General features: G+C 46.5%; 1 protein-coding gene across 5 annotated transcripts in view; it reads right to left on the bottom strand.

Moving 5' to 3' along the window:
- RIMBP2 (RIMS binding protein 2) overlaps positions 1–12231 on the bottom strand; it is a 57683-nt gene that overhangs the window by 17724 nt on the left and 27728 nt on the right. For all 5 annotated transcript variants that reach the window (XM_032229798.1, XM_032229797.1, XM_032229799.1 and 2 more), the window contains 4 exons: positions 9828–9979; positions 5376–5834; positions 1987–2136; positions 844–1002 (listed from right to left, as the gene is read on the bottom strand). In XM_032229798.1, the coding sequence (XP_032085689.1) occupies positions 844–1002; positions 1987–2136; positions 5376–5834; positions 9828–9979 (920 nt within the window). The remainder of the gene's footprint in view (positions 1–843; positions 1003–1986; positions 2137–5375; positions 5835–9827; positions 9980–12231) is intronic.

The raw sequence follows: 12231 nt of genomic DNA, 5'->3' as shown, positions 1-12231 counted from the left end.
CGCTGTTTCAAACTGGGTTCACCCTGTCTGTGGAGAGTCTCGGTCATCTAGGTCATGGTTGTCCCAAAAGTGCTTTTTTTCAAGGGGCAACTGGTTTTTCCTTGAAGACGAATGGGAGGATTTATATTCCTTGGAGGCAGCTGGTCATATCTGTTAGGAATATAATTCTAACGGTTGAGTTGGCAATATATAAATCATGTAACAATGTTGTACCTGTTTCTTTAAACATACTGTAAAATGTGATTGGGTGCTGTATTTCCTCAATCGGCCATAAGAGGGAGCCAGAATAACTGTTAGCTCTCTCTCTGTTAGTTAGATGCTGGACTGATCTGATCTGAGTGACGTGAGCTATTGTAAGTTTTGCAATTGCTAGCAAACTTTGAGTTCTGAACTGATTATATGATACTGGACTATGTTATTTGGATTATCCCTTAACTGAAAGACGTTGATGACTGACTGTCTTATCCGTGTATGACTTGGACTGTTTGATGGACTCTGATACCTCTATTTCCATGAAAGTAAAAGCCTATTTAAACTGCAGTGTCTCTATATGCTGGTTTGTGTGTTCTCCAACACAACTCTCACAACGCTTTGCTGAATGTACTTGCTCTCCCAACGGGGAGCTTACCTAACAATATCAACATCCAAGTGGCCTCAACAACCCTCTAAAAGGATGCAAATGGCCAGCTGTCTGCAAGGAGGATCCATCCTTCCATTCCCCACCATCCAGTCAGAGCTGAAGAAGCTTCTGGGATGAGAAGTGAGGCGTCTTCAAGGAAAAACAAAGAAAGTCCAGTTGCCTCTTGAAAAAAATAGCACCTTTGGGTCATCGTTTCTTTTTACCTTCAGGGTGTTATGCGAGGTGACGCTAACTCGTCTCCGCCCACCGTCTTCCAGCTGCATCTCTGAGTATAAGTCCTCTTCATCTTCTTCCATAATGTCCGACAAATCGGACCCTCGGCTGCTTTCCGTGTGATATTCCTCCCCATGGCAATAGTGGGGCTGTGGGAGAGGAACATAGAACAGAGAATCATAGGGTGGCAAGGGACCTCTGAGGTCTACTAATCCAATCCTCTGCTCAAGGCAGGAGGCCTTATACTATCTTGGCCAAGTGCCTGTCCAGTTTGTTCTTCAAAGCCTCCAGTGATGGGACATCACAACTTCTGAAGGCTGAGTTATTCCACTGATCAATCGTTCTCACTGCCAGGACACTTCTCCTCTGACGTTCCCCTCTGACGGACTCTCATCGTTTTCCCATCGTTCTGCAAATACAATTCTAGATATATGGTCTTTTTATCATATTTTTCCAATTGAAAAAGCATGATTTTTTTCCCCTTTGTTTTTCTCCACGCTGAAATTCATCTTGTTGGATTGGGCCCATTGTTCAAGTTTGTTGAGATCTTTTTGGTAAATCTTCTCCCTCTTTCTTGAAAATAGATTAAAGAGGAAAGAGATGCTGAACCTCTAAAGCATCTTTCTTAGGGAAGAGGTAAGAAGAGGAGGGTGGAAGGAAGAGAAAGAGAAGAAGAGAGGGTAGGAAGAGGAAGAGGAGTAGGGGAGAGGTAAGGGAAGCAGGAAGAGGGAAGGAGAGGAGGGTGGAAGGGAGAGAAAGAGAAGGAGAGAGGGTAGGAAGGGGAAAAGGAAGAGTAGGAGAAGGAGAAAGGTAAGGGAAGAAGGAAGGGAAAGGAGAGGAGGAAGGGAGGAAGTAGAGAAGGGAGGGAGAGCGAAAAGAAAGGGAAAATGAGGTGATGTTAAAACAGGTGGAAGGGATGGTAAATAAAGCAACCCAAACTGTATATTATAACCTATTAAATGGAAGAACAAATGTATAAGAATGACAAATGTAAAGAAGAAGAACAATTATGTGAATGTAAACTTACAATGGTATGTAAGAGAATAAAAAAATTTGGAGAAAAAAATAAAGCATCTCTCTTAGGAATTATGGTTTTGCTCTCCTGACCGCATTGCCAAGGAGATGCCCATTACCTGCTTCCCAAGTTCGGAGCCCTTCAAAAAGTCATCCACCGAAGCTCCTTTCCGCTTGACCCTGGGTGAGTCGTAGCCGTCTTCTTCCTCATCCGAGTTGGGGTACTGCATCGCGTTGCTTCTTTCTGGAAAGGCGGGCCTCCTCTCCATCTGTGGGGTTCCAGGAAAGAAAAGGGGATGAGAAAAAGGAGCCACTCCCAGGGTGCCAAGGGGGCAGAGGTGGCACCTGCAGCTTTCTAAATGGAGACGGTCAAAGGGAGATGCTGTGCTAACACGTTTGCATCCATGTTTTCTACCCCTGGGGTAGGGGTAGGACAGGGGTGGACTCCTAACTGGTTTACTACCAGGTTGCTGAGAGGGCGCTTTGCACATGCGCCGCCTGCCCTCTCATGTGCAAAAATATGCCGGCATGCACAGAAAGATGCCGGCGACAGCAGAAGATACCGGGGAACCAATTCCACCGACCCACGCCACCATATCGCTACCGGTTTGCCCAAACCAGTCCAGACACTGCCTTAAGGACTGTGATGGTGAGCCCATGGCACACATGGATGAAGCGGCATTCAGAGCCATGCCACCTGGCACATGTGGTGTTGCCTGTTTCTCTTCTGGGTTCTTGGTGCGCGTGTGACGATCGGCTGGCCTTCATGCAGTGCTGGGAATTGGAAGAGCTGGTCTTCCGTTTTCCGGCATGAGCGTGCCTGCTGGCCAGCTGATTTTGCATACCCGCATGCGCGTCAGTAAGCGGAAGACGAGCTGGGCGGTGCACATGCCCTGGAAGTTCATTTCCCAGCATGCGCATGCTACGCTTCTGGGTTGTGGCCCTGACGAGTGCGTGCACTCCCTTTTTGGCACTCGGTGCCGAAAAGGTTCACCATCACTGCCTTAGGACTTTATGCATAGGAAAAAGCGATAGGTGACGTTAAGCATGAATATTCATAATTAGCAAGGCTTCGGTACGGGTGGGCCTTCCCTTACAATGCTTTGTTTAGGGGCCGTTCAAAATTTGCAACAGCACTGGAAAAATAGCAATAGCAATAGCAATAGCAGTTAGACATATATACCACTTCATAGGGCTTTCAGCCCTCTCTAAGCAGTTTACAGAGTCAGAATATTGCCCCAACAACAATCCGGGTCCTCATTTTACCCACCTTGGAAGGATGGAAGGCTGAGTCAAACCTGAGCCGGTGAGATTTGAACAGCCGAACTGCAGAACTGCAGTCAGCTGAAGTAGCCTGCAGTGCTGCATTTAACCACTGCGCCACCTCGGCTCTTATACACGTGACATCAACCGTTTTTCAGAGTTATACGACCTTTGCACCTTCTTCCCCATAATCGTGGGATCAGAATTCAGACGCTCTCGGCAACTGGCACATATTTATGAGGTTTGCCGAGTGTCCCAAGTTCACATGGTTCTTCTTTTGCGAAATTCTCACAAGCCAAGTCGACGGGGAAGGGTCAGACTCACTTAACAGCCAGGTGACTAACTTATCAACTGCAGTGATTGACGTTAACAGCTGTGGCCAGAAAAGTCGTAAAATGGGGGGGGGGGACTCACTTAATGAACGTTTTGCTTCACACCTTGACTTATTGATACAATATATATATATTGTTTTTTCTTTTGTCAAAGCACGTGGCATGCGCAAATATGGGAACGAGCATACTGCTTCCCTTTTGCCTTTCAGCCCCACCCCAGGAGTCTTCCAGGCAGAAAAACCATTTTTGTGTTGCATTTTTGCTGATAAATAAATGGAGACTAGTATAGATCTATTTCAAGCTATTTAGCTCTCATCAGCTAGCCATACCCTTACTGGGATTCGAACCTGAGCTGTTTTTACATATTAGGCAGTTGTATTAACCTCTAAGCCACAGGCTCTCCTCCCTTATCAACTGAGTCAGGGGAATGATTCATGTGTGTGTGTGTAGACAAATATATATACATATAGACACACACACTTAGACACACAGACACACACACCTAGACACAAGGACAGTCCCCCCCCCATGCCATCACTCTGCTAAACAACTAATTCCCACAACACTGTCAAACTATTTAGTAAGACTGTATTACTATTATTCTCCTCATCTTTCCTATTGCCTATATCCTTTTTTACTTATGACTATAACTCTGCTCCTTGTATCTTTACGATTTATACTGTTTTATTTAATTTCCCAGTATGATTGATTGTTAATTCTATCACTAAGCGTTGTATCTTCTGATTTACGATGAAAGTTATTTTTATGATAACTAGGATCATGCTTTATCACATGTAGCTTTTATGTACAATGAGAGCTTATGCAGTAGAGACAAATGCCTTGTGCGTCCAATCACTCTTGGCCAATAAAGAATTTTAATTCTAATAAATATATACGTACTGTATGTATGAATGTATGTATGAGTTCCATTGCCATAGCACTTTTGATAAACCATACTGAGAATTGAGGACTTCAACGTTCCCCCAATTAGCACACATTCCTTCTATATTTCTACATCCAAAACCAGAGGTGGGTTCCTAACAGTTCGCACCTATTCGGTAGAACCGGTTCGTCAAATCTACCGAATCAGTTAGAAGAGGTTCCACCAGCGGACCTGGAAAGCAGGCCACACCTACAGAAGAGGTTCCAAAATTTTTTGAAACCCACCACTGTCCAAAACCCATTTTTCCTCCCTCTCAAAATCCTGGGCTGTCAGTGGAGGTGTTCTTACCGAGGCTTTCCAAGAGCCTGAAGCAAACTCCTTGTCCCGACAAAACCCCCTTTTATTAATTGACTGTGAATTCTGCTCATTCACATCCAGCAAAGTCTTTCAAGGGAGGATTTACAGTCACAGACCTTCTCTGGCTTGGAGAGCTGCCAGGCCAATATCTGCAGCTTGGCAAGGAGCCTCAGAGAGTCATGAACCAACGAAGCGAACTTACTGTCTCCTGCAAACTCCACTCCCCTTTCGCTCCTCTTTTATTCCCTCTGGGAGGGGCCATTCACCCTCCACCTGTGGCCTTACTCCCAAGTCGACCCTTGTTCTTTAGCTGTTCCCTTTGTCTGGCAACTCTGCGCATGCACACACTGGGAACAGGCTCCAGCTGTTCTTCTGCCTCACTGATGTCTGACTCTGAAGGCAGCTGATAACTGTCAGACGGCTCTGGCCCCCGCTCTGCCTCCGACATAGAGCCCTCATCAGAGCCTTCCCCAGACTCCAGGACTGGCCCAGGTTCCTCCCCAACCTCCTCATTGTCTGAATATGCTGCCAGCTCTACTGGCCGCTGGTGGGCCGCAACAGGAGGCAAACTAACCCTTGAAACTATTCCAATGAACGAACAAAACCCATCCCCAGCCCAAACCAGACTCGGGAAGTTGCCTTGCGGTTGTTGGAAATGTGCAACTCTGCTCACCCTGTTGCTTTCGGCCGCCACCCGCTGAGCCGCCTCTCGTGCCATGGCCTTGGCGACTGTGTTAGGCACAGGGGTGCCCTGCGGCTGCGGAAGGATCCGGTTGGGAGATGGCGAGCGCTGTCCGTGAAGCGGGCTGTGGAAATTGGGCGGTTCCAGAGTGTGCCCGCGGCCGGGGGAGGCCGCACGGGTCTGTTCCCAGGAGTCGTCCCTTTTTCCGTGGGGACACAAATGTTCTTCTTTGGTATCTGGGATACTGGCACTTGTTAATGGCTTAGATTTGGGAGCTGGCGGAGGGTGAGGAGGCACCAGTAAGTCAGGTGGGACGGGAGCGCTCAACGAGTCCACAGAGTCCCCTTGGGCAGAGATGGTCCGGACGAGGACTTCTCTGGCATCCAGGCTCTGGATTTTGGTTAGCGCCACGATGCTGTTGTCTGCAGTTGGAAACATCGCTTCTGCCACCTGAATGCAGGAAGAGATGCAAATACGTTAGGAACAATAAAGGGGATTATTCGTAGCTCAGGATCATTTTTGCTGACATTTCATGACCAAACTAGGCAACATCATCAGTGCTAGAAGGGAGTGGGGTTTAAGGAGGAGGAGGAGGACTAGGGGTCCTTGCTCTCTGAGCTTGGTGATTTTCTTGCAGACGTTTGATGACCCAACTCAGTAACATCATCGGTGGTAGAAGGGAAAGGGGTTGAAGGAGGAGAGGGGGAGGAGGACTGTGGGCTCCCTGCTGCTCTCTAAACTTGGTGGTTTTCTTGTAGACGTTTGATGACCCAACTCAGTAACATCATCAGTGCTAGACGGGAGTGAGGTGTGCAAAGAGAAAGAAATTGGAAATAAAGGAAGAAGACAACAAGAATAGAAGATACATTAAGAGAGAGATAAGAATAAAACGGCAACTGATAACATGAGTATGATGAGAATAATTATGTTTAATGCTATTATTGTATTTTTATTTTAAAAAATGTGTTATGAAGGAAATGAAGACTTACACGTGATATAATTGTTCAATGTATATAATTTGTGGAAGGATGTTGCACAGAAATATTTGTACCCAGAAGACACACTGCTTAAGGAGAGGTGAAATGTTTATAATTTTTAAAATGGAAAATAAATAAAAAACTTTAAAAAAGAAAAGAAACATGGCTTCAGCCACCTGAATACAGGGATAGATGCAAATTCGTTAGGAACGGTAAAGGAGAATATTTGTAGCTCAGGGTCGAAATGAGTGGTCCTTGGTGCTCTCTGAGCTTAGTGGTTTTCTTGCAGACGTTTTATTACCCAACTGGGTAATATCATCAGTGCTAGAAGGGAGAAGGAGGAGAGAGAGGAGGAGGAGAAGGAGAATGACTGGGGAGAGTATCTTTGGTGCTCTCTGAGATTGGTGGTTTTCTTCCAGATGTTTCATTACCCAACTAGGTAACATCATCAGTGCTAGAAGAGAGGAGGAGGAGGAGGAGGAGGAGGAGGAGGAGGAGGAGGAGGAGGAGGAGGAGGAGGAGGAGGAGGAGGAGGAGGAGGAGGAGGAGGACGACGACGACTGTGGGGTCTTTGGTGCTGTCTGAGTTTGGTTGTTTTCTTGCAGACGTTTCATTACCCAACTATGTGACATCATCAGTGCCCTGGGCAATGAAACGTCTGCAAGGAAAGAACCAACCTCAGAGAGACCAAGGCCCCCTCACATTAGGAACACGAATGAGAGCCACACTTGATACTGCCAGCTGAATAAGAGTCAGCAGGGTGATATAACTAATACCAGGCAAAATAAATGTGCAATCTTAGGTCACATCATAGAAATGCAATTTCTTAAGCATGATTCCACCCTCTTTGGCCAAGATCTGATCCCATTTCAAGCTCTGGATCCAATTCTGGGCATCCGGTATTGACAAGCCCTGCCCAACAAGCCAGGATTAAGTGAATTAGAATTATGCAGAATTGAGGAAGGGCATTTTATTGCACCATAAAATAAAATTGGCACATCTAAACAAACAAACAAAAAAGCAAGATATTTTAATGCAGTCAAAGAAACCCTAGGAAATCCCTAGTGTAAATTTGCCAGTTTGTAGCTTAATTAATTGATCGATTAAGTAAAGAATTGCTTTTCAATTAAGTAAGCAAAAGGTTCCCAAAAAAATATGTCTGATTGTGCCAGAAATGGATAATAAATTCCATTTTCTAGGCTGTATCAGAATAAATATCTCTCTTTTTTATTTATTTTTTAATTGATTGATTGATTGATTGATTGATTGATTGATTGATTGAATTTATTTAGCTTGTATGCCGCCCTACTCCCGGAAGACTCAGGGCGGCTAACAATAAGAAGGGAAGGGGGGTACAAAAATAAAACAACAATTAAAAATTCAGCAACAGTCATAACATAGGATGGGGCTGGATAATTCAACAGCCCCAGGCCGGCCGGAACAGCCAGGTCTTAGTTGCTTTGCGGAAGACCAGAAGGGTAGTAAGGGTCCGGATCTCAACGGGGAGATCGTTCCATAGGGCCGGAGCAGCTACAGAGAAGGCCCTCCCCCGGGGGGTCGCCAGCCAACGTTGGCCGGCAGATGGAATCCGGAGGAGGTCTAGTCTGTGGGATCTAATAGGTCTTTGGGAGGTGACTGGCAGGAGGCAGTCTCTCTGATTGGCCCTTGGGCCATATCAAAGTGCAATGTTCCAGAAGCAAATGATTATTGAAATTTGACAAAAGCAATTTAAAATGGAATTGGAATAAAATAAGATTTAAAATGAAATTGGAATAAAATACAATCTAAGATGAAAATGGAACAAAATACAATAATGTAAGATGTAGATAAAATACGATAAAATTATATTTTGGGGTCACCCCTACATCTACCCAGAGGTGGGTTTCTGCTCGTTCGCCCGGTTAAGCACATGCACAGAAGCGTCGTGCAAGCATGCATGGACGTATGAGCAAACCAGTAGTAAAATAAATTGAAACCCACCACTGAACCCACCCCAATCAGTCCCACACATGCCGATCTCAACCGAACCATTTTGCTCAAGTACTGTGTTGTGTTAAATGTTATTTTCAGATTCTGGTTCAATTGTTTTGATAAGGGGTGTCATGCCCGCTTAGGAGCCTGAATCTGTGGAGGAAGATGAGCTGGAACTGGAGCTGAGGGAGCTTGAGGGGCGGCTTTGTTGGCTTTGGAGAAAGGTGGGAGAGCAGGCCCAGTCAGGCCAGGGCCTTTCCTGATTGGGATGGCTTGTATGCAGGGAAAAAGTGGGGCAGGATGACCAAAATACGCTAAGCAGTGAATTTGAGACACAGCTCAGGTGAGGAGTAAAGATCACCCCTTCCTGATCCTCGAGCACGGAGAGTGGAGAGAAGGCACGAACAGCACAGACAGACTCGTCTACTCAGGAGGAGAGCGCCCCGCCCCTCTTCACAAGGCAAACCTGGGGACTGAGACTTAAGGAGACGCTGTGAGGAGGAGTGTTTGTCAGGAACAAACACTGAATTCCTGGAGTGTTGAGTGCCGATTTCTGGATTCCTTGCATTCTTTCTGGATCCCTTGCATTCTTTCTGGATCCCTTGCACTCTTTCTGGATCCCTTGCACTCTTTCTGGATCCCTTGCATTCTTTCTGGATCCCTTGCACTCTTTCTGGATTCCTTGAATTCTTTCTGGATTCCTTGCATTCTTTCTGGATTACTTGCCTTGCTCCTTTGCTTCCTAGACTCCTTGATTTGCCCTGCTGGATTTCTTTGCAGCCGTTGTGTTCACAGTGTTGTGCTGGACTACTTGCAGCCAGAGGCTGCTTGAGCATTGTGAGTGTTGGTGTGTGTGTGTTTGTGTCTGTGTGTCAGTGTTGGGTTGCTGCTGGTCCTGACTGGTACAGCCGTACCGGTAGTGGCCTGGAGCAGCTGAGAGCATACTGGTACAGTGGCTCATTTGGCCCACCAGCCCACCCACGCTCTATAGCTGTATTTATGCCAAAAGGCACACTGTGCACACGCGCACAGCATAGGGTGCTTATGTGCACCCCAACAAGCAGCTGGATGTTGCAGAGGAAGTGGTTTGTGCATGTGTGTGCAGTGCACCTCAGGCTCGTGCAGAAACAGACCGCGATCAGTGTACCGGTAGCAATGGTAAGAGCAACTTACCACTAGTGTGTGTGTGTGTGTGTGTGTGTTAGAGATCACTTTGCTCTGGGACTTGCCAGAAATGTGGGAGTATTGGGGGCAATTTGGAGCAATAAAGGGGCAATTTGAACTGCCAGCTGCCCATATTGCCCCTGTGCCATGCCCCAGGTCATCCCATTGGGGTCCCAATGAGTCATTCATTTGATATCTAGACCAGGATACCTTGGTCTCTTTTTAGGATGAAGCTGAACAGCTGCCCCTTCAGCAAATTTGACCATCACCCTTAGATTATTTTTTTTAAAAAACTCAACAATGTAAGGTTCCTCTAAGTACAGACACCTACCCGTTGGCTCTTTGCATAAATACCATAGCCAGTCACATTGGCTCCATTGGAGGTCCCCACAGCGGTGAGGACTGGTGGCTTCCAAGAAACCAGGATAGTTCCAGGAGTTGGACCGGATTGAATTCGGACGTCTTGAGGGGGAGCTGGTGGACCTGGAATTGAACACACGGAAGATCTTATATAGCTTCCTCTTTTTCTTCCACTGGTTAACAAGTCACATTCTTGGCGGGACAAATTATGTCTTTCCTTTAAACCCAAAATCTCTCTTCCTCTCCTAAATCCTTGGAATCAGACAAATCCTGAAATATCTTATAGCTTCTTCCTCTTCCTAAGAAACCAAATTGTACGTTTATATCTACTAGGTCTTTACCTTGAGCTTAGAGCAGTGTTTTTCAACCACTGTGCCGCGGCACACTAGTGTGCCGTGACATAGTGTAAGGTGTGCCGTGGGAAAATTACTTTATATATAGTCAATATAGGCACAGAGTTAAATTTTTTTAACATTTTCTAATGGTGGTGTGCCTCGTGATTTTTTTCATGAAAAAAGTGTGCCTTTGCACAAAAAAAGGTTGAAAAACACTGGCTTAGAGTATATCTCTTCCTCTCCTAAACTCCTGGAATCATAGAAATCCTCTAATATCTTATGGTCTCCTCTTCCTCCTCTCCTGCTTCCCTCTTCCGCCTTCTGCTCTCCTCCTGTTCCCCTTCTCCTCCTCCTGTTCCCCTTCTCCTCCTCCTGCAAGCTTCCTCCTCCCCTCCTCCTCTTCCTCTTGCTCCTCTCTTCCTCCTCTTGCTCCCCTCCTTCTCCCCTCCTCCTTCTCTTGCTCCCCTCCTCCTCTTGCTCCTCCTTTCCTCCTACTTCTGCTCTCCTCCCCTCCCCTCCTCCTTTTGGTCCTCCCTCCTCCTCCTGCTCCCTTCCTGCTTCTCCCTTCCTCCTCTTGCTCATCTCCTCCTCCTCTTGCTCTCCTCTTCCTCCTCCTGGTCCCCCCTCCTCCTCCCTGACAAATCAAACACTTTGTTGTACAAACACATCTGTTAGGTCTCTTACCTTCACCTCACTGCTTCTTCTCCTAAACTCTTGGATTCGCTCCTGCATTCTACCAACTCTAATCTGCCATTGTAAAAACTACACCATGCTGATCCGTGTAATATCTTGGACCAATCAGCTAACAGCCTGCACAAAAACCACGAAAACCTCTAACCGAGCCCAACGTGTGATGAGAATGCATCTGGTAGATTCTCCTTTGGTTTTGCAAAAACTCAGCCAGAATTTTTGTACCCATCCACTGAACAGACAAAGCTCCGTTTAAGTCAGGGGTCGGCAACCTTAAACACTCCAAGAGCCATTTGGACCCATTCCCCACAGAAAAGGAAACACCGGGAGCCACAAAACCCTTCCCGTGCCTGACTATTTCCTGAGCGGCCACAAAACTAGCCTATGTAGTTGAATTACATGTTCTGTTTTCTTCCGAAACTTTTCTTTTCTTGGATTTATCCATGGTTAATCTACCGGGGGTCGAAAACCTCAATAAATCACGTGCTGGCGGATGTCGTACATAGGCGATTGTGACACATATTTTGACTGACAGGGAGCCGCAGCAGAGGGACGCAAGAGCCACATGCAGCCCCAGAGCTGCAGGTTGTTGACCCCTGGTTTAAATTAAATAATCTTCCCCGGAGAGCCCCTACATTCACAAACACACCCTCCATTCATAAAAGCCAGGCCAGGCTTGATCTACTGTGAAGGATCCTAGTCCTTTGGAAACTTTTTGAAAAACTTTGCATTGTGAACGCGCCCTTGCTCTTTAAATAAATCCCCCGTCCGGAAATAGAAGAGCGCTAGGTGGAAGAATCGCCTAAAAATAACTACTTCAACTATTAAGGAGATGTATATTTCATGAGTTCTCTCATGGTTTTTGCAACCTGAACTGAGCAAGCGGTGAAAACTTTCATAGAGAAGAGCATCCCAGCTGGCTCAGCAACTGGCTTTAGGGACACAGATGGAGCCACAGACAACTAGCAAGACCACATCTAGAGAACTGCATCCAGTTTTGCTCACCACACTATAAAAAAGAAGTTGAGATTCTAGAAAGAGTGCAGAGAAGAGCAATCAGGATAATGAGGGGACTGGAGGCTAAAACCTATGATGAACGGTTGCAGGAACTGGGCCTGGTGAACTACTCTAGTGAAGAGGCCTTCCAGCTTCAACGGTCCTTGGAGGAAGCCAGTTACCTTGACCCCTTCCAGTCGGGCTTCAGACCTGGTTACAGCACAGAAACCGCTTTGGTCGCATTGACCGATGATCTCTGGAGAGCCAGGGATGGAGGCCATGCCTCCATCCTGGTTCTCCTTGACCTCTCGGCGGCTTTCGATACCATCGACCATGGTATCCTTCTGCGACGAC

Source organism: Thamnophis elegans, chromosome 13, assembly GCF_009769535.1.
Source record: "Thamnophis elegans isolate rThaEle1 chromosome 13, rThaEle1.pri, whole genome shotgun sequence".
NCBI lineage: Eukaryota > Metazoa > Chordata > Lepidosauria > Squamata > Colubridae > Thamnophis > Thamnophis elegans.
Note: the sequence above shows the minus strand (reverse complement) of the source record. Positions and strands in the feature narration are given on the sequence as shown.